Below are 27,166 nucleotides of genomic sequence, written 5' to 3' on the forward strand. Positions count from 1 at the left end.
GTTATTTTTAAGAAAAAAAAACGTGATTTTATTCCCACTTATAGAAAAAATAATTGAAATGCTGTTGGAAATGCTATAACAATACACATTTAAGTCCTGATATTAAGTTGTCTGTTCTACATATTCTTGATTTTCTTTTTATTATTATTATTATTATTATTATTATTATCTATTAGTAAAATTACCAAAGCACTTAATTATTACGTTAGTTTTTACCCTTCTTTGTACATCATTCAGTGTCCCCACCTACATCCGATTCCTTGCTTGTTGCTTTATGGAAATGTAAACGTTCTTGTACTACCCAACATTCTATGGGTCAGTTTGTATCTACTAGTTCTATGTTTCCATCACTTTCTTGCTCTATTTCTCATCTCTTAGTGTTTCTATCCTAAAGAGGCATTAATTGAATATGGTTGGATGCAAGCTATGAAATTGTACCAGACGTGAGAGAGAAAAGGAAAAACAAATGTGAGAAAAAAAAAGGAGGGGGGGGGTGTGGGGAGGAGAAGAAGCAGGGAGATGGTTAAACCCTAGGCTCTGATATCATGTTGTAGGGTTTGCATGAAAAGAAAAGAGGAGGCTAGCGTTAATGTCTTGTAGCCTACCTCACACATTATGTACACATTATATAGGTTTTGAAAAATATAACAATAACCAATAACTGGAATGGATAAAAATCACAATAGATCAAATGAATGATATAAACGATCTAATACTATTTAATGCAGTAGACTCCATAAATAGTTAATACTGTTTGAAGTGTATTATACACATGATACTGTCATCTGGAATTTTTCTCTTAAATAATACTGAAAGGATCAGACCTTTATTAAACAAATTTGTGAGTTTCTCTGCAAAGGGATTGCAGATATGGGAACAGCATTTCTGCTTGAGATCCATAGTAACAAGAAAAAATTTCACGGACTCGATTTATGTTCTTAGCAGCAGCACAATCTCCCATGGATAGCTGAATAGATGAGAGCTTCACTAGTTCATTTGCAATGGCAATGTGATTAGGGCCATAGAGCTTTTCCACAATCTGCCATAGGAAAAAACCATCAAGTTCTCATTCACATTTCATTACTTCAAAAACGCATGAAGGCTGTGAGTGAGAAATTGCTACATTGTCTATATCATACTACTAATGCAGGGGTTTCTGATGTAAAATGTGAAATACTAAATAATCGAACTTATTCCTGACAAAAGCAGGATAGTGATTTCAAATAAATTGTTTATTGTCAACTCATGCATTACCGACCATGTAAGCCTCCCTAGTCCCTACACATCAAATCTCGTGTAAAACTGATGGACAATTTTGAGGGAAAGTGCAAGCAAAACTCAGGTAACAAGTGACATAGTAATGTTGTCAAGATAAGATGTTCACGTAATACTATGGTTCCCAAGATAAGATGTTCATGTGCCCCAATTTCTCCTACATTATGTGACGTAGCACTACTAGAAAAAGAACTATTGTAATAAAGTTTAAAAGGGTGATTTTGGTATTATTGTATTCTCTCTCTATTATATTTATATATATGAAAATAGTGAGGCCATAGTATGTCTAGAGTCTCTCTTTATGGCAAACCCTAATCTTGATATGGTTACTAAAGCAAGATCTTAGAGTTTTAACTAATTTTTTTTTTTTTTTCCAAGCCCTTCTATTTTTTTTAGCCCTCCTTTTTTGTATTTTCTCCTATTTTTTTCTTGCCCAGTTCTACGATAGTGGGTTGCTCCCCATAAAAATGTAACGGAAAAAGTTTCTACTATTATTGTATTTTCTCCTATAATTGTATTCTCACATTGCAGATTCCCTCCCCATAAAAATGGAACGGAAAAAGTTTCTTCCTCGAAAATTTGTAGTGGGCTTGGTTCCATGAATCAAGAGGAGCTCAAAAAGTTTGGAATAAAATAAAAGATGTTTTACCGCCCATAGCCAAGCAAGATGACAAAAAGCAAACCAAGACAGCGAAGGTAGAAAGCATGTAAAAAAGAGAAAGACGGGGGATTTAAGGTGGTGGAGTTGGTGTTCAGAATAGGAGGTCACAGAAGGTATGGGAAGGAATGGTGGACGATGTGGGTAGGTTAGTCATCATGGTGGAAAGATAGAGAGATTTCGACACTGTTATAGAAGCCATAATAAAAGAGAACATTTCTGAGAGGAGCTTCTGGTGACTAGTTCTATGGCGGCGCCAACAAGATCAGAAGCGACAGATACAATTCCGACGACCAAGCCTGACAAAAAACAGGCAAGTCAGAAGTCACCAGAGAATGGTGAGCAACTTACAAAGTCTTCAACACTGGGAGAGGCTGGAGACATCATCATCGGTGCTGGAAGAGGTTGCCGACAATGAAAGGCCGAAAACCAAGTGATGGCGACAAGGGTGGGTGATATCGGTGATAACAGTGAAAACTGAAGCCAACCCAGATGTGAGCAATGACACATATGTTGATGGCCACATCATATTCAATAACATTTTGACATGTATACATGTCGTTAAGTTAGCACTAAATAACTTTGCTATGTGATTTTGAAATGCCACAATACAAAAATAAAAAAACAAAGAAAAAAATGAAAATGAAAAAAATGTGTGGTTAGCAACCAACCACCATGGCCTAGATTTCGAGGTGGCAGAACCATTCTCCAATGAGCCACCCCCACCCCCATCCACATCTTTCTTTTTCCCCTTTCCTTTTCATTTTTTATTAGTTTTTTCTAATGTGGATTTTTTAATGACGTGGAAAAATAGGGGAGAGAAGTTTTATGGTCATACAATAATATATATATTTATCCCATGTCAGAAGAGAGAGAGGAGGGTGCCAAGTGCTGCCTATAAAGGCATTTCGCCCTCCTCGCTTCATTGAAGGTTCTGGCTAAAATTCGTCTTGGTTAGGCAGCTTTTGATGCGTTCGACTTGAATGTTGAACCAACGTTTTAAATTCATAGGTGAGTCAATGGGGCCCCACCTTAAGAGTTCCCTAAATAATTGTTCCACTTCACCCTGAAGGGGGTTGCCAGTAGAACTTATCAGTCCTAAATCATCCTCACACACCAATGAGGGCCAATCACCATAAAATAAAGCCAAACATTAAGTTATGTAGACAACACAACTCTTGTGCTAATGGATATTTTACCTCAATTGATGCTTCACAATGGTCCACAGCCAGTTTTAATTCTCCAACCAAACAAAATGCCTGAGCGAGATTGTCCTCCACCTGTAAATATCACATCATATACAGTCATTGATGCAGCCAACTGATCAAACTAACCAGTCCATAAAATCTTTGACATGATATCTTCAGTGGGTTCAGCAACCATTCCTTAATTCCTTATTGGGAACTAAAGATACAATTATGACGGTCAATAATTATTAGTCTTCTGACTTGGGAACTCTAAACTTTATTTATAATCTGTCTAGAGAACGAAAGAGATTTTAAATAAGGGCCAAGATAGTAATCTCTATATACATTTGACTAAAAATATAGAGAAAAAGATTTCTGTCGACTGAAAAATATTGATTGCTGGGATTGCTCCCTTATCAGCCTTCATTTGCTGTTTTACAGCAGGATTTAACTGTTACAGCATCTTTGGCTGCATCAGGTCTGCATAAAATTTTCAGTTTTAGTTAGTGACTGGCAGAATATTAATTTTTTCTGATAAGTAAAAGAAGTTCACTAAAAACACGGGTCGCAACCCACTACTCATGAAATATACAAGAAAAAACGCAGAAAATCAAGAATGAAAAAAAAGTATAAAAATCTACAAAGCTAGAGACATGGAAAAAGGCGATAGTAGAGATCCACTCAAGTAGGGATTTAAGAAGACAAATCTGTAGATTCTGTTAAGGATACAAGCCTACCTGAACCTCCCGCTCAAACCCTAGCCGCCGCCACTACAGCTCACTCACAAACCCTAGAGTCGTCAGCCATGATTCAAGGGAGATTTCCTAAACTTAAACCGAATATCCTTACCATATCCCACCTACAACGGCTACCATCCTCTCATTAATTCCATACAAGCCAACGGCTATATTGCCTATGAGGACATAATTCTCCTTTCCTTATTTTATCTCTGTAAATATAGAATAGATCTTTTGTAATAGAACATGCCATATACACGGCAGTATGTAACATCTATATATATCACATCAATACAAGACCTAAGCATCAAGTGCTTAAGGCATTTTACCCTATTCTCTTTAAGTTTACATGTTATCAGAGCCTCTCAATAGCCAACGCTCTTCCATGGCCAACCCCAACCCTGCAGCTCCTGAATTCATACCCAATGTTACACAACTGGGCAGCATCAAACTAGAGGGCCCTAACTACCTAGGATGGGTTGCTCAATTCCAACCTATTCTATGTGGTTATGACCTTCAAGGTTTACTTGATGGTTCCGAGCTGTGTCCCCCACAACTCATCGCCAATGCAGCTGGCGATGCGCAAATACCTAATCCAGCCTATGTTTCATGGCTACTCAGAGATCAATAACTACTCAATCTTATCATTTGTTCTCTTGCTCCCTCCTTGGTCCAGTCGATGTACGGTTTAAAAACATCACGGCTTGCCTGGAGCAACTTGGTTTGCTGCCACATCTCGGTCCAGAATCTCCCATCTCAAGCGTCAGTTACAAGGCTTGCAGCAAGGGAATAAGACCTGTATTGAATACCTCAACCAAGCCAAGACTTGGGCCGACGAACTTTCTGCAGTCGGTAAGCCCGTTGATGATGATGATCTCATTTCATTCATCATCAATGGCATCAATCCAACTTTCAACTCCTTTGTCATTGCTTTCACCCTTCGTGATCGAGAAACATCATTTCGTGATTTTCAATCTGAACTCCTCAGTCATGAAATCCTGCTCCAAAATCAACAACACACCACTGCACCTGAAGCTGGCTCCTTTGCTCTCCATGCTCACCGCACCAGACCTTCATACACTAACAATCCCAACTTCTAGAAAACCAAGATTTTTCCCAAAACCCCCTGGCCAGTACTGTCACCCCTCACCTCACAACCAGTTTCATAATCCTCCCTTTTCTCCAAGGCATAGTCCCAATTTCTCTCCACGATATCAGCCGCCATCACCTCCTCCTCTCCCTACTGCCGAGCCCTCCAATCCTGAAACCCCTCCTCCTCCAAGACAATATTTTCCTTGCCAGATATGCGGCAAAACCAGTCACCGTGCCTTGGACTGCTTCCATCGCATGGACTTTGCATACCGAGGGTGCCATCCTCCAATGCAACTCGCCGCCATGACAGCTCAAGCCAATGAGGAACTGACCTCTCAGGACTTGCTTGCAGATTCTGGAGCAAACACGCATGTCATTGCTGAATCTTCCAATCTCACCAATCCTCAGCCCTTTGACAGATCTAATACAGTTGGAGTAGGTAACAGAGCAGGTCTGCCTATTCAAAACATTGGTTCTTCTTTAGTTCATTCTCCTACATCTTCTTTACATAATTTTCTACTCAAAAACATTTTGCACTGCCCTTCGGCATCTGCCAATTTATTATCTATTAACAAATTCTGCAAAGATAATAAATGTTGGTTTGCTCTCACTGACGTTGATTTCACTATGAAGGACAACTTAACAGGAACTATGCTGCTCCACGACCCCACTGAAAATGGGCTCTATCCCATCAAACTGAATCCTTCCTCCTTGAATAAACGTAGCAGGTTCATTGCACTTCTTGGTGTCAAAACAAATGACATGGTTTGGCACCAACGGCTGGGTCACTCCTCTACCTCAGTTTTTCAGCATCTTCTTCGTCACCACAATCTTCATCTCCTCGGTCCAGTCAGTCCTCCTTCCGTGTGTGAGTCCTGCCAGCTCGAAAAATCCAAACAGTTACCCTTTTTCACAGCAACTAGGGGGTCTACTACTTCGTTATAATTTATTCACTCAGATGTTTGGACCTCCCCAGTTCCATCTTCGAGTGACTGCAAATTTTATGTTATTTTTGTTGATGAATTTAGTCGTTTTTCATGGTTGTACCCCTTATTTAATAAAAGTGATGTTCTTTCTTGCTTTATCAAATTTAAGTTATTAGTTGAAAATTTATTTGATACTAAAATTAAATATTTTCAAACTGATAATGGTGGAGAATATACATCCACTGCATTCAAACAATTTTTATCTAACAATGGCATTTTTCGTCGCCTCACATGTCCTCACACCTCTCAATAAAACGGGATTGCTGAGAGGAAGCACCGACACATCGTCGAAACTGGAATAACACTTCTTGCACAATCCGGCCTCCCTGCCAAATACTGGGTAGATTCATTCCTCACCTCTGTTTTTCTTATTAACCGCTTACCTACTCCTGTTCTCCAAAACCAATCCCCATTCTTCACCCTTTTCAAGAAAGAACCAGACTACACTCTACTCCGCAGCTTTGGATGCCTATGTTACCCACTCCTTTGTCCGTACGCCTCACACAAACTGGCCTTTCGAAGTAAACCATGCATATTCCTTGGCTACGAAGCCAATCAACGTGGTTACCGTTGCCTTGAACCTCATTCTCAAAAAGTTTATCTTTCTCGCAATGTAGTGCTCGATGAAACTAAATTTCCCTCTAAAGGTCCCAAACTTCCCTCCGGTTCCTATACTGTCACCGCACCTTCAGCACCTCCTATCCTCGTGCCCAAATCTGCACTTCCCAACCTCTCAACCTTCCCTCATCCTCACTTCCCACTTCCCCTTCCCCCCCCCCCATCCTTGATTCCCCACCATCCTCCCCTCTTGCACCCACCTTACCACCCCCTTCTCTGCCTGCCTCCCCAGACCCGCCCTTCGTCAGTCCCTCCGGACCTCCCTCCATCCCCTCTACTCTTCCTGCTCCTCCTCTCATTCCTAGCAACCAACCCATCACCCACTCCCTCACTGGCTCTTCCAAACCTAGATCCTTTCCCGGCTTCACATCCTTCCTCACTAAACATCCTTTACTTACTTACTTATAACTCTGTCATACTCCCGCCTGAACCATCCACCTATCGGCAGGCAGCCTCCAAACCCGAATGGGTTGCTGCCATAACTACTGAATTTCAAGCTCTTTTGCATAAAAATACTTGGTCCTTATGTCCTCGCCCCCTACACCACAATGTTGTTCGCAACAAATGGGTGTTTAAAATAAAACAAAAACCGGACGGCAGTGTCAACCGCTACAAAGCTCGCCTCGTTGCCAAGGGATTTGACCAACTTTGCGATATTGACTACCATGACACCTTCAGCCCCGTTATTAAACCCACTACCATTCGCTTACTCTTAGTTTTGGCCGTTAATTTCAACTCGACTCTCAAACAATTAGATGTCTCCAACGCATTCCTTCACGTTTTCCTTGATGAAGACATCTATATGGAACAACCGCAAGATTTTGTGGACCCTGCCTTTCCCCACCATGAATGCAAATTACACAAAGCTTTGTATGGCCTCAAACAAGCTCCTCCGGCTTGGTACACCCGCCTCCCTCAAACTCTGCTAGAAATTGGCTTCTCTAGCTCTAAAGTGGATCTTTCTTTATTTTTATATCACTCTAATGCTTCTCACGTTTTCCTTATAGTGTATGTGGATGATATTATTGTTACAGGTAATAATGTGGCCACCATCCAAACCATCATCACAAAGTTATAGGCTGACTTTGCCATCAAAGGCCTCAGCTCCCTCTCCTACTTCCTTGGCATCCAAACCTCACGGGATTCAACCAGACTCCACTTGCGGCAATCCAAGTACATTTAGGACCTCCTCACCCGCGCTAGCATGGTTGATTCCAAGCCATACTGCACTCCATGCACCACCAGATCCAAAATGTCCAAGTTTGATGGCGATGCTCTTCCCAATCCATCTGAATACCGCCAGATTGTTGGAGCTCTACAATATGCTACTCTCACTTGTCCAGACATCGCCTACTTTGTCCACCAACTCTGTCAGCACATGCACTGCCCCACATCCACTCACTGGACAGCAGCTAAGCGAGTTCTTTCATTACCTCAAAGGCACTATTGACTTTGGCCTTCACTACACTTCAGGATCACTCCAACTCACAGGGTTTTGTGACTCTGACTGGGCTGGAAACCCTGACGACTGCCTCTCCACCACTGGATTTGGCATCTTCCTCGGCTCCAATCTCATATCATGGTCTACCAAAAAGCAGCACGTTGTCTCCCGATTTAGCACCGAAGCCGAGTACCGTGCAATGGCCCTTACAACTTCAAACCTTTACTGGCTCCGTATGCTATTCCAAGAATTGCAAGTATCTCTTCCATCTCCACCAACCATCTGGTGTGACAACTCCAGAGCATGTCCATCGCCTCCAACCCCGTCTCACATGCCTGCACCAAGCACATTGAAGTCGACATCCATTTCATCCGAGAAAAAGTAACCAACCGAGACATCCAACTACGCTATATCTCAACCCTTGATCAAATCACCAACATCTTCACCAAAGGCCTCGCTGCCGATCGGTTCTATTTCTTGCGTGACAAACTTCCAGTCGTCCCTCCCATCAGTTTGCGGGAGGGTGTTAAGGATACAAGCCTACCCGAACCTCCCACTCAAACCCTAGCCGCCACTACAGCTCACTCACAAACCCTAGAGCCGTCAGCCATGATTCAAGGGAGATTTCCTAAACTAGACAACCAAATATCCTTACCATATCCCACCTACAACGGCTAGCATCCTCTCATTAATTCCATACAAGCCAACAGCTATATTGCCTATGAGGACATAATTCTCCTTTCCTTATTTTATCTCCTATAAATATAGAATAGATCTTTTGTAATAGAACATGTCATATACACGGCAGTATGTAACATCTATATATATCACATCAATACAAGACCTAAGTATCAAGTGCTTAAGGCATTTTACCCTAATTCTCTTTAAGTTTACAGATTCGAGCTCATTCTCTCACGATCATCAAAGCTTCGAGCTTTCATTTCTTTCTAAATGCACCACATTAAACAGGAAGGGATTACATTCTAAACAATATCGATATCATTCCGACCGAACATTCTTTTCCAACACGCCATAAGATCCACTACCCGTCTAGGAATAACCCGTTCCACTCCAAACATCTAAAATACCATATTCCACAAACTTCTTGCAACATGACAATGAAGAAGAAGATGATCCGAAGTCTCCCACTCTTTTTACACATACAACGCAAATCTATCACTATGATTTAACGCTTGCGACAATTGTCCAAATTCAATGAATTTTCCTTAGGGATGCCATCAGTGAAGAAAACCAACCTCAACGGAGCCTTAGTCGTCCAAAATGCTCTTTCAAGGGAAAGATGAGTAAACATTTGGGAAGAACCTTGTAAAAGGATTTGAACTCAAAAGATCTTCCTTTTGAGGGCGTCCAACATAGCTTATCATCTTCTCCTTGACATAGCCTAGCGGAATACAAGACATTGAAGAAAGAGGAGACTAAGTCCACCTTCCAATCATGCACCAACCTGATGAAGCTAATGTCCCAATGAACCACATCATTGCTAAAAGTTTTAAGGTCAGCCACAAGATCATCCCTATTCTTTGCATGGCAAAATAACTCGACACAAGATTCCTTTAAAGGATGACCTCCACACCACATGTTATGCCAAAATTTGGTGAGAGAGCCATCACCCACTTCAAAACTAGCAAAACTAGAGAAGGTATCCCACCCCCTCCTAACGTGTTTCCAAAGACTCACCCCATAGTGTCTAGTGATGCTGTTAGTACACCATCCACCCGCCAAAACTGACAAAACTGCAAAATTTGTTTTTAACTAATTAACAACTCTAACCGAGATAGGGAATAGGGAAAAGATATAGGTGGGAAAATTGGAAAGCGTGCACTTAATCAACGTTTCTCAACCGTCCTTAGACAAGTAAAGTCTTTTCTATCCAGTATACCAAATAAATTTAGCATTGAACGGAGCACCCAATAAGAGGCCCAAATATTTCATAGGAAAAGACGAGACCCTACAACCCAAAATATGAGCCAATCCACTCACATTCGGCACATTAAAAATAGGATTAAGTTCACTATCTCCTATCAACTTAACATTTTGGAAAAATGAGTGCTTTAATACGGTATCAAAGTAAAGGTCTTGAGTTAGAATTCTTTCCATATTATACATCTCATTTAAATATTAAATGTGTTGGACCCCACTAAATGAGGAAAGGATCAGGCCTATATGTGAGGAGAGTGTTAAAATATTAATCAAATGATCAAGTTTACAATTTTCTATTAGCTTAAAATTTTTAGACAACTAATGATTTATAGTGCTAATGTATGTCAATAGACCTACTGTGCATGTATATAGTAGATGAAGGGAAGCTAATTTATTGTCATCCAGTGTTTGTCCACACTTATCATCAGCCAGACACTTTGCCAAAGCTTTTATTTGCAGTGATTAAAAATACGTTACATTGCCCTCAAAAATAAAGAAAAGAAAAATAAGTGGACGAGAGGGTGGCCAGAACTCACTTCCGCAATGCCCTTGTTATATGCATGCAAAGTTGATCTCAGTAGACAAAGAGATCTCAGTGCATCCATCAGGGTAGTACTTGACATTTCTCTAGAAACTATTGCATCCTGCAACCTGTCAAGAATTGATAGTCTAGTATATAAATTGAAGGGGAAACATATGTACCTTTGGATGTAAGAGTGGGCACGCTAATATATCTAAATCCTCAAAACAAGTTATTTAGTAGGATTCACTTATCAGTGAGTATAGAGCCAAGATTGATTACCATACCTTAAGCATTAGAAGTAAAAGACCAACTCTTGTTAGGTGACCTAGTAGATTAAAAAGAATGTAGCTGGGGATGCCAATGATGAAGCTTCAATGAGATACAATGTAATATACCTTCTAATGGAAATCCAAGATTTATTAACTGCTGCCAATGAAGGTTCCAGATCACAATAAGAACCGCATTTCAAACAATATCCAGGATCAATATGAAGGGAGCCATTGCTTTGAACATGCTTCAACATATTGACCTGTAAAAATACAAAGTTTCAGTGAAAGGAAAGAAATGTTGGAACCTTTTCATTATAGCAACTCAAGAGTGCAGGCAATGGTCACATCAGAGGTCCACAAGAGGCATAAAATCAAATTAATGCATATACAAAATAAGACCCACCCCTTCAGAATTCAACATACAATTGCACCAGTATAGATTCAAATAATTGCAATCTCATTTGCCTGCAATTTTTTCTTGTTTGTTTTCAGTGCTCATCCAAAAGTACAAGGTTGTACATGTTTAAGCCAATCGCTCCTATTTAGATTAGGATCAGATGCCTTGCCACTCAGGAGCGAGTAAATATTGTCTATCAAGAATTTTAGGATGCAGCACCAAGACCATGATTACATTACACTTCATGGTTACCCAAAGTTTACATCATAGAAAATATAGAATACCTCCATATAAGACTCGAAGCTGCTTATCTCGGTAGCACTCTGGAAGTGCAAAGTTTTCTGCTTCTCACAGTTGACTTCACAGCTATCCAAGACTATACCAGGACAATTTGGATGGACACAGTGAAAAGCATTCAGAACAAGGTCGGAGAGATTCACTTCTGTACAAGAACTGCACTGACATCTAAATGAGTATTCATCTTCTAGAAACTTGAGGCGATCTTTACAGTCCCACTGACCAACCTGTAAGACAAATCCTTACTTTTACTAGTTGAACAAGGTATTTTCATATTTATTGTTACATAATGTGAGAGGAAATATTTAGTTCCTGCGTTTTAACCTACTATAACTGGTCAATCAGTAATTTTTTTTTTTTTTTTTTTGGGGGGGGGGGGGGGGGGAAATCAGCAGTTTTATGCAAAGAGGTCCTAATTGTCAAGGCAGGAATACCTGTGGACCATAGGACAGTTCCAGGGGACACCCTACCGCCACAAACTCTGTTGTCCGTATGAATAGAGTACGCGAAAGGAAATAAGCATGGAGATTTGGCTGGCAAGAATGGTTGAACAAACTGCCGGCTCTATAAATAGCCTGACCTACTCGGACCTGTGAGAGTAACAACAGGTACAATACAGTATGATCTCGGGGCATAATTGTTTCTCTCGAACATATGTAAATGATGACATGAACATGGAAATTTAAACTCAGCAGCAGATAGCAAATGGAGTGGGGAAAAATGGCATACTATGTAGACAAACCTGCTCTACGTTACTTGTTAAAGCACCTCCAGTGGGTGAAAATTTTCTGAACTGATCTGGTAACCCATTAACATCAGCTGATTTCATGCGAACAATTGTCATTGAATTCACCCTAATTTGAGATATAAGTACGACAATCTGCATCAAACAGGAGAAAATAAAACCCAATAACAGACAACAAATCCACAGAAATCAATGAAATTTAACAATACAAGATGATGATTACAACCTACAAATGAAGATCTTGACAGGAACTGTGGTACAATACTACCTGAAAGTCATTGTGATTAATAGATATTGTATGTGTAAAAAGAATGGAGAGTCTGTGGATCATCTTTTGCTTCATTGTGAGGTCGCTTCCGTTCAATGGAACGCCATTTTTGGTCGTTTCAGTCTGTCTTAGGTTATGCCTCGTCCGGTGGTAGATCTATTCGTTTGTTGGCGGATGGGCGGTCGCTCTCGGAGTGTAGTGGTGTGAAAGATGGTTCCTTGCTGCCTTTTATGGTGCTTGTGGAGGGAACGTAACGATAGACAGTTCAAAGACAAAGAAAGAACCATTGAGGAGCTCATTTCTTTTTTCTTTTATTCTTTGTACTCTTGGACGGCCACTTTCCTTGCCTCTTTAATGATTAGTTATAATGATTTCCTTATATTGTTTTCCTCTTCCTCTTAGCTGCCGTTCTTGTATACTCTTTGTGTACTTTCGCACTTTGCGCTTTTAATAAAATTCCTCTTACTTATATATATATATAAAAAAAAAAAAAAAAAAAAAAAAAAAACATTTATGCATGATATAGAGTGACATTTTTTTTTTTTTTTTGAATTGGTAAGTTACACATGCACTTGGTGGGACTTGAACCCACGACCTCACCCTCCACCTTGCTATAAAAGGAGGAAGTACCATTTGAGCTAAAAATCATTGTCTATGTAGAGTGACATTACTTAAATAGAAATACATAAGAAATATGTGATGTGCAAGGAAAAGAAAGTTCTCATAGGTCTATGTAACAAAATCAACACCCTTACGTATAGAGAAGTTATAGTGGGATTTCTTATGGGTTGGGCTTGGCGAAGAGTTCAAATTACACTTGGTAAGTTGGTCCAGGGTTTGTTTGCCGATCTTTGAGGAAGTGTTGGATTTCCAAAACTTGCTTTTATTTAATTGTCCGGCTATGGCGCTATTTAGATGAGAGAGAAGCTGGATGGAGGGTCCTAATGGACTATAAATATGGAGACTCTTGGGGTGGGTGGTGTTCTAATGAGGTGCATGGTTTGTATGGGGTGGATTTATGGAAAAATAACAAGAGGGGCTGGGGGTTTTCCTAGTCATGCCAGAATTGTAGTGGGTGATGGCTCCAAGATTAGATTCTGGCATGATATGTGGTGAGGGGATCAAACCCTTAAGGAAACTTTTTTTGGATTTGTTCAGTATTGCTCGCGTTAAGGATGCTTTAGTGGAGGATCACTTGGAGTTTTCTACTAACTCTCATTGGTAAAATGTAAGTCTTATTAGAGCGGCTCATGATTGGGAGGCGAATGTCTTCGCTTCATTTTTCAATTTGTTATACTCTGTCAGATTGAGACGTGGAGGTGAATATAAGCTTTGTTGGGCCCTTTGCAAGAGAGGGTTGTTCGACGTTAGATTATTCTAGAATGTCCTCGTTCCCCATGAGAGAAATCTTTTCTCTTGGAAGAGTATTTGACGAAATAAGGTCCCCACAAGAGTTGTGCTATTTCCTTGGTTGGCTGCCCTTAGGAAAATTCTCACCATGGATAACCTTAAGAAGTGATGTATCTAAATGGTTAATTGGTGTTGTATGTGTACGAGGAATGAAGAGTATGTGGATCTTTTTTATTTTTTATTTTTATTTTTTAACATTGTGAGATTGCTATGGCCTTATGGAATGCTTTCTTCAACTGCGTTGGGTTAGGCCAACAAGAGTTGTAGACCTTTTTGCTTGTTGGAGAGGGATGGGTGGTAGCCTTTAGAGTGCGGTAATGTGGAATATGGTTTTGTCTTGCTTAATGTGGAGTCTTTGGAGGGAGAGAAAGGATATAAGTTTTGATGACCATGAGAGGAAGGTGGTGGAACTAAATTCTCTTTTTTCAATACTCTTTACCATTGACTTTTTTAATGTGCCTAATTTTGTTGATTTTCTATCTTGTCCTAGCTATGGTTTTCTCTTGTATATTTTCTGTATACTTGGGTTGCACCTTTGCACTTTTTGGGCGGTTCCAACTAGTGGAACATGAGCTTTGCTAGAGAAGCGCATGATTGGGAGGTGGATGTTTTTGCTACTTTTTTCCAGGTGTTGCATTCAATTAAAGTAAAAAGAGGTAGTGCAAATAAGCTTTGGTGGATCTCTTCTAAGAAAGGTATGTTCAAGGTCAAGTCTTTCTTCTACTCATTGGCTTGTTCTGAAGGTACTCGCTTTCATTGGAAGAGTGTGTGGTAGACTCAAGCTCCTTCAAGGGCAGCCTTTTTTGCGTGGTCGGCAGCTCTTGAAAAGATCCTTACTTTTGGACAATCTCAGAAAGCGTCACATTATCGTGATAGACAGATGTTGCATGTGGAAGAAGACTGAGGAATCTGTGAACCATCTTCTTCTTCATTGCGATGTGGCTTCTACTTTGTGTAGTGCTCTTTTCAATCGCTTTGGGATGTCTTGGGTCATGCCTCGATGGGTTATCAATTTATTTCCTAGTTAGTGGTCTTATGGAAGGCCGGTGAGTGCTACGGTGTAGAAAATGGCCGCCTACTTGCCTCTTTTGGTGTTTATGGAGGGAAAGAAATAAGTTGAGGATTTGGAGAAGACCTCAGATGAGATATTATCCTCATTTTACCACACTTTGTATCTTTGAACTACGACTTATGTGTCCCACTTGTCGATTAGTTTTAATGATTTTCTAGTTAGGCGATTCATTTTGTATACTCTCAGTGTATTAAGGGGCGCCTTACGCTTTTAATGAGATTGGTTTATTACTTATAAAAATAAAAATAAAATTAAAAAAAAAGTATGTGAAGCTAACTTCCCTAGTTTAAACAATTAGAAAATAAAGGTTTTAGTGTGAAAAGGAAGTATTGTGTGGGGAGAGAGAGAGAGAGAGAGAGAGAGAGAGAGAGAGAGATGAAGATGCAAAGAAATTTATTTCCACCTTTTAAGAGCATTCCTATTAGCCTCACCAAATTTTACTAGATAAAATAACTAAAAATCACTTTTCTCTGTTTTAGCCATTCACTTTTTTAAAAGCACCCCCAATAGTCTTACCATTTAGCTATCCATTATCACTATTCCATTTAAATAATATTTTTCAAAGATTTCTTTGTTCTTTTTTTAACATCTATATTTTTTAATGTTTGTCTTTTCCTAATAGCTATATTTTTTGAATATTTGTCTTTTCCTAACACTCATATTTTTGAAATATTTGTCTTATTCTAACGGTAATATTTTTGAAAATTTGTTTTTTCTTAACGGTCATATTTTTCAAAAATGTCGTATGCTTTCAATATAAGTAAACATTAGTATAAGAAATAAAAAAGAGAGAGAGAAATAAACGTTTGCTTTGAGTATGAAAAAGAAATAAAAATGGGTAGAGATAAATTCTTTTTTTTTTTTTTTTTTGAGTGAATAGTACTCACTAAAGTTGGTAAGTAATGTTCACTAACCAAACAAAAATAACCAATTTAGTGAGACTATTGGGGGGTTTTTTTTGGTAGTTTGTAGTGATATGGCTCACTAAAATAGCTTTTTAACTATTTTGATGAGTCTACTAGAAATGCTCTAAATTCTTCTGTTCTCTAGTATTTGTAGGCCAAGGAATTAGCTCAACTACACTGGGAGTGAGGTGCATGACAGGTCTTGTGTTTAGGAGGGTGGAAAAGTCGATTTCTATTCTTAAGATGGAATTTATGATGCTTCTATACTCAGTTTTTTCAGGGTGTGGGGATGGGGAAGAGAGAGAGAGAGAGAGAGAGAGAGAGAGAGAGAGAGAGAGGTGAAGATGCAAAGAAATTTATTTGCACCTTTTAAGTTCTTCTGTTCTCTAGTATCTGCAGGCCAAGGAATTAGCTCAACTACTCTGGGAGTGAGGTGCATGACAGGTCTTGGGTTTAGGAGGGTGGAAAAGTCGATTTCTATTCTCAAGATGGAATTTATGATGCTACAGACGTCTTAACTAACTTTCTTTCCCCCTGAACTTTTTTGTTTTAGGTGTCATTTTGCATACTCATGTACTTGGATGGTGCTTCCATTTCGCATCAAATACTAAAATGTATTAAAGAGGTTTTCTCCTGTATTCTTCCTCTGTACTAGGGTTGTGTCATTCTGTGCTTTTATTGAAATAAAGAGAAGTGTTTAGCCACCTGTTAAGATGCAATATCTGAACCAAGTCCTTGCCATTTTTAACCTTCTGTTTAACTAAATCCCGACAAATGATGTACTTTTCCTCCCAAGAAATGCCAACTTTTGTTAGGGGAAATAATTTCCCCTACATAACAGAACAATAAAAGGTGCTGCCAACCCATGCATTTTTCAATCCAGAGTTTTTTTATTTGAACAGAAATTTCTGAAGGGAACAAGGCATTTACAAACCCTTCAAGAGACAACAAAAATTGAGAAGAGAAGAGGAGGAGAAAGAAAAAAGAAAAACTACATATAATCATATGGTGGAGCCCATTCCAAGAGTCCTAGTAAGGCTATTCACACAGATAAGACTTCTATTATCACCACTAAATGAAACTAAGGTTAGTTTTTATCCAAGAACCACCAAAGATGCAACAAAAGATGATTTTCAAATTTGCTCTTCTGTAACATTTGTTGGTAATTCACTCATCAAAAAAAAAAAAAACATTTGTTGGTAATTCACAATTCCGGCCACGGTACTTGACACAATCCCAGACTTGGACTCAATGCATATGATCCTAGTGGTCCAACCCTTCCACCCCCCCCCCCCCCCCTGTAAAATCTCCTTTCAAATGGTTGCCTTTCATCCCAGGAAGTTGGAAAAGGCTTGGCTTTGTTTCACAGAAAAAGGACTAAAATTCGTTTCCGTAGCCGCAGCACCCTTAATTTGGAGTCAATTTTGTCCTTTGTGCATGGCTCAGCTGCTCTACTACCTTCTCTTGATTTTTGGAAGATTTTTCTTCTCATATAATATGCGTGGCAGACACTGAGGTTTTTGTAAAAAACTTTCATTACTAACAGAGGCTTTCCTTTCCTTACCTTCAAGGATATGATTTGGAGGGTTACTTTCCCTTGGGCTTTCTTCTGGTTTGGGAGAGGAAGAGACACTTGGCAGTCAAATGTGAAGCCACTTGTTGGTATTTCAGGCTCTCCTGTTTAAAAATCCGCTTTATATATATATTAGATACGCGATGGGATTGAAAACATGACCTCACCTACTACCTCATTATTAAGGGGGTGGAAGTGCTTTAAGTCTTGAAGGCCATCAGCAGATGGTAGATTAACTATGGATATTGCGCGCCAGTAATCTACTAAGAATACAGTCTTGCAAGTGTGTGTGTGTGTGTGAGAAAGAGAGAGAGAGTGAGTAAAATGATAACCTGTGCAGTAGAAACCCCATTTAGTGGAAGTTCAATGCCGTAAGAATGTTGAAGACAGCATAACAGTATGATGGAGTATATATGTAACTCCAATTTGCTTTCTGGATGAATTTCTGTATACTTGTGAGAAAGCTCCTGAAGAAAAAGAGCTGTAATATCCAACCATAAAATAATGCCACAATTAACTGAACTGCAAATCAATGCACAAATATTAGTCATGAAATGTACCAATGTTTCTGTGAACTTAGTAATATCCATAAGTCTTCTGTGCGTTAATGACTTTATTAGCACTCGTCCAGCCAAAACTATCTCAGATGGAAATATTGCAGGCCAGTTTCCACCTTGACATTCATGCTTATGTTCAGGAATGTCAACATGTGGTTCAGATTCTGTGCATAACACAATCTCTGAAATATATGTTTTAAGATTATCAGACAGATTTTCATGAATGCCATGGTTCACTAGACAATCCCTGAGTACTTGTCCTCCGGCTTGTATTTGGCAGCGCTGCGAGCAGTACAATGGTATTGAGCATGATGTACAGGAGACTATATCTGCTGGCAGTTCATTCAAGCAGTAATGGCAATGAGTTTCCCGGCAATGCTTCAATATTATCTGCAAGTTACAGGGCCAGTAAATTTCTTCTTCCTCATCAGCAGTAAGGCAGCCATTAGCTTTGTTAATAAATAATGAAAAAATAAGTCACATTCAAAAGGAATAGATGGGAATAACCAAAAAAAAAAAAAAAAAAGATTTAGAGAAGGCCTATGACCATGTCAACTGGGAGTTTCTGTTATACTTGTTGAAGAGACGTGGCTATGGGGAGAGATGGCAAGTTTGGATAGATCATTGCATATCTATGATGCGGTTTTCCATTCTCATTAATGGGTCTCCATTTGGTTTCTTTAGTAGTTTGCGTGGATTAAAATAGGCAGATCTATTGTTTCCTTTATTGCTTGTGGTTATTATGGAGGCATTAAGCAGGATGATGTCTGCTACGGTGGACAGTGGGCTCTTATCTGGATTTTTAGTGGGATCAAGGAATCATAAGGAGATAATAGTATCGCATTTGTTGTTTACAGATCAAACTTTGATCTTTTGTGAGTCTAGTTGTGAACAAGTTCGTAACCTGTGATGTTTGTTCTTATAGTTTGAAGCAGTGTCAGGGTTGAAGATAAATTTGTCAAAGTAAGAGATTGTTCCCCCATAGGTGATGTGGGTGATGTGGAAGGTTTGGCTAGCATTCTTGTGTGTAGAGTGGGTTTGTTGCCAATTAAGTATTTGGGTCTTCCTCCGCGAGCTCCTCAGAAGGCTTCTACCATTTGGAATGGCATTATTGAGAAGATGGAACATCGGTTGTCAGGTTGGAAGAGACTTTATTTATCAAAGGGAGGCAGGTTAACTTTGATTAAAAAAAAAAAGCATTTTTTCTAATTTACCGTCACATTATTTATCCATTTTTCCTATTCCTATAGGGGGCTAATCGACATGAAAAACTTTATAGGGACTTTCTTTCTTTTTTCTTTCTTTTTTTTTTTTTCTTTTTTTTTTTTTTTTTGGGGGGGGGGGGGGGGGGGGGGGGGGGTTTAATTGTTGATGAGTTCAAGTCTCATTTACCGAAGTGGTTGAAAATATGTGCTCCAATAATTTCAGGGGGTTTGGGGGTGAAAAATCTAATTCAGTTTAACTAAGGCCTTTTGAGTAAGTGGTTGTGACAATATGCTATGGAGATCAAGGTTCTATGGAGATCAGAGGTTGATGTTCAAAGGAGGTTGGGGGGCTCTAAGGTGTGGGAATGTGGAAATATATATGGAGGATGTGGGAAGGTTTTCCTAAATTTGTGAGGTATTAGGTAGAAGATGGATCTAAGGACCATTTTGGCATGTATGGTGTGTGGAGCAGCCCTTTAAGTTCTCTTATCTAGAATTATTCACTATTGCTCATTGTAAGGATGCGTGGGTGGATCATATGCAGTTCCATAATGGAATTCATTGGAATATTTTCTTTACAAGGCCTGTTCATGATTGAGAGGTGGAAGTGGTCTCTGTTTTCTTTGAGTTGTTATATTCTCAAAGAGTACAACAATGAGGTGAGGACAAAATTTGCAGGATTCCCTCTAAAAGGAAATCGTTTGAAGTTAAGTCTTACTATCAGGTGTTATCTACTTCAGTAAGTTCCTATTTTCCTCGGAAAGTTGAGGCTCCCTCAAGAGTGGTGTTCTTTGTATGAATGGTGGCTTTAGAAAAAATCTTAACTTTGGATAATTTACGAAAGATGAATGTAATTGTGGTGGATTTGTGCTATATATGTAAGAAAAGTGGGGATCTATTGATCACCTCCTTTATTGTGAGGTTGTAATAGAATTATGGAGTTTGCTTTTCTAGTTGTTTGGTGTTGCATGGGTTATGCCTTGAAGGGTGAGAGAGTTGTTGGTGAATTGGAGGAGACAATTGGGACACCGTATTGCTTTGAAAATGGGGAGGCTGACTCCTATTTAATGTGGTGTATTTGAAATGAACAGAGCACAAGAAGCTTTGAAGATCGCAAGACTGTGATATTAGAGTTGAAGAAGATGTTGTTCCAATCCCCTTTATACATGGATAGTAGTGTGGAATAGTTTGCTTGTATCAAATCTTTTGGAGTTTTGTTCTTATTTTTCTATACTTTAGGGGTTTTCTTGTATGCTTCATGTGTACTAGGATTGCGCCACTTTGCACTTTTAATGAATATGAATTACTTATTAAAAAAAAAATATAAGTAGATTTGCTGAAACTCAATTCGGTACAACCTGTTTGGATATGAAGTGCTGAAAATTGATAGAAAAGAAAGATACAAAAAACTTGAACAGTTCATGATATGACATGTGGAACAGAAACCAGTTCATACCATGGCATAAGGTTCTTCAGTATGAACCAAGGAAGCTGGAGGGATGTCACTTGGTGAAACCATACCCCTTCCTTTATTTGCTGTGGTTACACACTTAAGTTTTATTTGGTGCTGCTCATCTGTCCAAAAGTTCAATGTAAGCAAACTACATTAAAAGTTCTATAATATCAAACTTAAAATTATCCTTGAACTAAAAGAAGATCTAGACCATCTTAAATATTTCAAAACTGAGGAGTATAATTTATATTTGCAGAATATGCTTGAGATGAACAAATTTTACTTGGACTAGAAGTTCCATATGAGCAAACTGTTAAAGCATCCAACCCTAGACTTAAGCTAGCAGATGAAGAGACGCAACAAGTGTATATACCAGTATGGATTCTTAAAACAAACCATATCAAGCATACGCAAAACTGATTTATAGTGGTGAAATTCTTTTAATAGCTGCAAGGAGTGATGGAAGTTTTATATATATATATATATATATATGCTTAGACTTAAGAATTATTGTAAGAACATGTTCTCAATGTGCAACTCCTTCCAATCTAAGTGGGATATAAGCAATATCCAGAATTTTAAAAGAAAAACAGTTTCCAAAAAAAAAAAAACTCTCAGACACTCCAGAACCCTCCTCATCATCCATCTTAAGTAATTCCTCTATTACGTAACTGCATAAGAAACAGTATCATTCAATTGCACCCCAAAATCAAAACGTACAAAACAAAGATTCCATTATTGTTTCCCCATCTTAAATAATCCAAAAATAATAACAAACACGAGCATCCTCATATTCCACTATCAAGAACAACTCAAGAAACAGATCCTTTAAGGCAGTATCCGCATGCCACCCATCACGTCAAAACCATACCCACCTGCCATTCCCTATCTCCAATAGCATTTTTCAGGAGAAAAAGAGAAAATATTCTCCTTTTTCATATCACACCAATAAATGAAGTGGTTTTGAGATATATAAAAGAATTTCAGAATTTTTTTCATAATTAGAAACTAGTGTTTTGTTGCAAAAAGATATTCGTCAACTCAACTAGACTATGGAAAAACAACAACAGAATGCAACATGATCAAATTGGATCGCCCCTAAAACATAAAGCTCAGATACTTCAAGAGAGGGTTTTACTAGAGCTCTTTAATGCATTGAATAGAGGTCTACATCGGTATTGACTACCATCCAGACCCCCATTTGTGGCCAATTTTTAGAAGCCCAGTACAAGGAGAGGTGTGCGATGACTTGAAGTAATCGAAGAAAATTTCACAAGAAACAAGGAGAGCTCTTATTCAAGTTATAATAAAACATAAATTCCAAAGAGGAACTAACCAAAGAAGCAGTATTGTTGAGTCCAAAATGTATAATATGTTCTACTGGTTAACAATTATAAGCAATAGTACTGTACTGCCTGAAATTCAAGTGGGGAAACAAAATGGCTAAAGTGGGTAACATCAGAACATTAACGTGCAACCCTCCCTATAACGATAGGTTAATGATATAAGGGATTATCGACATATATGGATACTTAATACTGACTATCTTACCCAAAATATCCAAATTATTCTCATTATGTGGTACCATTGAAACCTCTGTCCTCTTATATTGGTCTGAAATTATCTGGAGTTCACTTTCTATTTGTCTCCTTCCACCCGATGATAATTCAAAAGTCTTAGCTATAATCAAGTCACGGGCTGCATCTTCATAGTTTCCCAAAGAAGCATTTACTTTACCTCTCCTATACCATGCCTGCAGCAAGGACAAGTTATATTTGGAGATGACCAGATATTACTGTCCAAGTAGACATACATGAACATAAAAGCACATCTATTTCCAATTAACAGTCAAATGACCACTACAAATGAATATGAGCAGTTGATGTCTCAAAGTGACATCTCAAGATTCTCAACATATTTCCAATGAATAGAATGAATTGATTTGACTATGTTATCTGTCCAACTGTTTCATCATTCATAAGTAAAAAATATGAATCCCACATGTGACTAATAACAACTAATCAATCTTGACAATCAAAAATTTTCTCTAAGATACTAAGGTGAACAACCCTAGTACAAAACAAGTAAAAAAGAGAGACCCTCCAGAAAAGAAATATTAAAAGTGTACTGAGTAAAAGAAGAAGACCTAAAGAGAAACTGTGGTGCAGAATCTAACAAATCAGCCCCAGTTTAACAAGAATTAAATTTCTTCTAAGGCTGGTAAAAGAAGCAGCGCTAGGATATATACAGAAGTAAGTTGCTAGGTAGCCTATTCTTTGGTTATACAGTAAAGAGAGAGTAAATGCTGAGAGACCCTTTTGGTCCCTGAAACTAAGCCTAGATTCGATTTTTGTCCCTGAAAATTAAAAAGTCAAATACAGTTTTTAAAAGATTTAAATGGAAACAATTAAGTCCTTCTGTCTGTCAGCAACTAGAGTAATTACATAAGTAGCAGAGTACTGATGTGGCACGTTAAATAGTTAATGTGGCTGGAGACACGACAAACTTATGACAAAGCCATCAAAATGGCACATTAAAGAGTGGGTTTAATTTTGGGCCAAATTGAGCATCTCACCAGGAGACAACTGGGCCTTTGCCCTCTATTAAACGCATCGTTAGCTCAACCCAATAACTTTGGTCCTTGAGCACCTACTAGAATCTTATGAACAAGTTGAGCCCTTCGTGATTGGTTTCTCAAATTACGATGAGCGCAACTAAGTTCGCAACACTCCTTGAATTGCACATACAGTCTGCAATGCATCCTATACCTGTGAAAGACCTGGGATCTGTAGCTTTCCCTTCCCAGGCACTTCACCACTGTTGGTGTTCTAAACATGTGGTACAATACCTTCGATCCTGCAAAGCAATCTTTGTGAGACGAGGTATAGATCGGACGTGCCCAACCAACGGCTCCACATACAACCGATTAAAATTAGCCTAACCGGAGCACGCAACAACAGTGCCATAAGACGCACGGTTGTGCTAGACAAAGGGCCCCACCTAGGGATACCCCATAACAAGAGGCTTTATGACCATCCTTTTTGCTATTTTCAATTATAGAAGATAACCCTTAGGGTTTTCACAACGTGCTCTTTCATATTTTTCCTCATGTCTTAAGGCATTTTGCTTTCATTATTTAATGGGAACTAGCTGATCACAAGAATTTCATTGTACTTCCCTATATAATAAGTGAAACGAGTTTGTCATCCTATTTTTTGTTTAGTGGGTATAACAAGGCAAACTAAGCTACTTAAAAATGAAGATAACTACTCAAAAAATTTGTCATTCAAGAAACGTAGTACACCATTCTATATTTTCATCTTAAGGGCTTTTTGTCCGTTGCAAGAGCTCCAATTAACTGATTAACTCTATTTTTGTCCAATGTACATACTCAATTAGTTATTCAGTAAGTGTTCCTCTAGACCAAAAAAAAAAAAAAAAAAAAGACAAGGGACATGACAGCTTGGTAACAAGCTATAGAATCTAATATGGAGCTTTTGTATTTAGGAGTAAATGAAGTCTCTAGTTTTGGCTAAGGGAAAATCCAGAACATACTTGAAGGTTTAAAAGTCTCATCAAGAAAGACTGGTGGAGAAGACTGACTTCAAAAGCGTGTCTATGGACAACATCAACTTTACTTCATTCTTCATAACAAATGCTGTAGAATGGAATTTAAAACAATAACCACAAAGCCAATTTTTTATTAGCAAAAATATGAAGAAAGAAAACAAAATCCATATCCGTTTTCTTCCCACCAAATCCTTTTTCCTTTGGGTTTCTCTTCATGAACTTATATCTCAATGAAATTAGCAAGATAAACCAATGTGTGGTATATATTTTAAGACAACTCTTAATAGGTGCATCAAAGTGTTCAAAAGTTTTTTTTTTTTTAAAAAAAAAAAAGCAATGAATATATAGTATTTGCCCGCATGCTGCACATTGAAGATAATTTTTACTCATTAAGCAGCTTCTCAAAAAAAAATTATTAAGCACATTTACATGTTTCAAATTCAAATACGAGATTACAGCCAAAGATGTATAAGAAAAGAAGTTGATATTATGTTTTGTCTAACAACCACTAGCTTTCTAACTTTTAATTGTATTCCTCAAACAACTGCTAATTTAGAGCACAAATCTAATGAATCCACATACAAAAAATATGAATTCATACGGTATATTCCTATCTCCAATTGCAGTTAATAGAGACACCGTATGAGAGCCAAATGATAAGAGCATTACCTTGGCATAGCTTGTAGAAATCTGAAGAGCTCGATCGCAGTCTCGTAGGCACTCTGCCAAAAGGTTCATTTTCTGAAGGAAGCCAACAACCATATAAGTAAAAGTAGAGATCCACCAAAATGATGAGTATAAGAATGTTTATGCTATCTCAGCCACACAAAAAATGGTCTGGTTTTGCCACTGCGTCATTTTCTCCTTTTGATCATTGTTAGCAATTACTCATTTCCCCTTTCTCAAATTAATAATGAAACTTATTAAGTTTGGACTCACATGCAGCACAGAAGCCCGATTGAGATACAAAGTTGCAACTAGATTTTTTTCCTTGTCATCAGCATCAATTGGAGCGAGTCGTAGTGCCTGTGTTTCATGCAACAGAAGAAAAAGAAAAAGAAAAAGGAAAAAAAAGAAAGAAAGAAAGAACGAAAAGAACATCAATAAAGACAAAGAATAGGCAAAGAACATAATCAATATACAGTTGCCATTCACCGTCCACAAAAGAAAGAATTAAGGGTGGGGTTTATGACCCTTTAAGCCAGTGGCTTGACTGTGCATAGTTATATCTTGAGGCCCCTAGTTATATCTTGGACACAGCCCCTTCCTCCTTATCCTCGCTTGGTTGACAGACCAGAAAATCAATATAAAACAAAGAAAAAGAAAAATGCTCTATGAGACCTGGGAATAGCAAGTCAGAGCCGTGGTGTAATCTCCAATGAAGAAGCAGTGATTACCCTTTTGCTTCAATTCCATAGCAGCATCTTTATTCTTACCACAGAGAACCCTTTCTCGATCCGTCAAATCTTTAACCATCTGAGAAAACCGAACTCTTTCTAAGTCTTTTTTCTCACAAACCAATCAGGGGGAAAATGTAAGATACTGTGCATGTGCTTCGCTTACCTGATGAAAGGGCTCCAAATGAGAAAAACAGTTAAGAAGAGAAGAACATGTTCGCGGAAGATCATCAGGAGTGCTCGCTGCCACCATCCGCTTTAGGCTGTCTGGAACCAGAGATTTCAGTTTCTCCATATCTGCGATTGAGAAATTCGACCGTCTATTATAAATTTATAATACGGTGATGAATGTGCATGTAGAAGGATCATCTCCATCTCATGCCATGCCTGCAACTGCAAGAGCAGTTTAATTGTTTTTAAGAAATGCTATTTAATAAAGTAGGTGGGATTGAAAATTATCTATTGAATTATTTTTTAAAGGGTCTATTATATTCAGTGAAATTAATAACACAAGTCTTTTTCTTTTTCTTTTTTTCTGAGATTAATTTATAACAAAAAGCCAATATGTGAAATCTAATAATCTATAAATAAATAGTACATGGAATCTTTTCCTTTTTTTTTTTCTCTCTCTCTCTCAACACAGACTCGCACAGACTTATTTGTTGTTAGTCGGGAAGGGAGGCTCTTGGTGGTGTTGCCTCCTAGCCTTCTTGGGCTATGGAGTTTTTGTTTCCTCCATGATGTGTATCATGGGAGGTAGTATTCTCCCAGCCATTTGGGCTGTGGAGCTTGCTTCTCCGAGTCCTCTCTGGACTTTGGAGTTTTGTGTTGGTATTTGTTGTTTTTTCTTTGTCTTCTTTGCGTTTCTCTGACAGGTGGTTGTTCTTGAGGCGTCCGGTAGGGAATCTTGTTGTTGTTGTCTCGCCTGTGGAGCGTTTCCGAGCCTTATTTGTCAAGCTTCTTTGATGTTAGATCTACGCTTTTTCATAGGCTTCGGAGAGACACGCGCCACTCAGATGGGTCCACCGGCGTGTTCCGGCTCCAGCGTTCTTTGCTGCGGCCGTGTGAGTTACCGGTGGCCGGCGCGTGGCTGTCACGCGCCAGTGACGTCTTGTCTTTGAGCTGCGCGTGGCGGTCACGCTCTGCTTCTTTTCGCCGCGCAACGGTGGTGCCCGGACTCAGGGTGGCCGATCTGCTGTTTGGCAGCTTCAGGGAACGCGCGTGCTGTTCACGCGCCGTTTTCCGGCGACGGCAGTGTTTCCTTCCGGCGACTTTGGATTGACTTCTGTTAGATTTGTTTGTGTATCCCTTAGTTCCTAGGTACAGTTTGCCTATGTGTGGCTCAAATTTTATTGAATTTTTCTTTGTAAGGGGGGCTTTATTGTAAATTTAGTAAAGTTTGGGATTCTGCATAGGTAGCTGTTTTTTAAGCCAGATCCTTCTGGTTTAAGAGTTTGAGGGGCATGTCCCTCTTTGCTCAAGATGTAATTTTTCAGATCCTTTAATAGCACATGCTGTTAGTTCAAAATAAATAAATAAATAAATAGTACATGATGTGAAACCTATAAATAAACAAATCCAGTATTATAG

At 38.7% G+C, this 27,166-nt stretch overlaps 1 protein-coding gene across 3 annotated transcripts; it reads right to left on the reverse strand.

Annotated features, from left to right (window-relative positions):
* Positions 1-741: 741 nt before the first annotated feature.
* On the reverse strand, positions 742-26,003 carry LOC133862909 (uncharacterized). Of its 3 annotated transcripts, XM_062298824.1 has the most exons (15): positions 25,743-26,002; positions 25,521-25,655; positions 25,119-25,205; positions 24,849-24,920; positions 22,161-22,362; positions 20,613-20,731; positions 17,955-18,341; positions 17,727-17,861; positions 12,164-12,301; positions 11,856-12,011; positions 11,409-11,648; positions 10,854-10,987; positions 10,472-10,586; positions 3,133-3,213; positions 742-1,039 (listed from the first exon to the last, which is right to left on the reverse strand). In XM_062298824.1, the coding sequence occupies exons 1-15, from the start codon at positions 25,869-25,871 to the stop codon at positions 830-832; spliced, it is 2,340 nt and encodes a 779-aa protein (XP_062154808.1). In that variant the 5' UTR covers positions 25,872-26,002; the 3' UTR covers positions 742-829. The 3 variants fall into 3 exon arrangements, with proteins under 3 accessions (XP_062154808.1, XP_062154809.1, XP_062154810.1); XM_062298825.1 differs by lacking the exons at positions 742-1,039; positions 3,133-3,213 and adding an exon at positions 3,277-3,600 and having other exon boundaries at positions 25,743-26,003; XM_062298826.1 differs by lacking the exons at positions 742-1,039; positions 3,133-3,213 and having other exon boundaries at positions 10,743-10,987; positions 25,743-26,003.
* Positions 26,004-27,166: the final 1,163 nt, after the last annotated feature.

Source organism: Alnus glutinosa, chromosome 3 (genome assembly GCF_958979055.1).
Source record: "Alnus glutinosa chromosome 3, dhAlnGlut1.1, whole genome shotgun sequence".
NCBI lineage: Eukaryota > Viridiplantae > Streptophyta > Magnoliopsida > Fagales > Betulaceae > Alnus > Alnus glutinosa.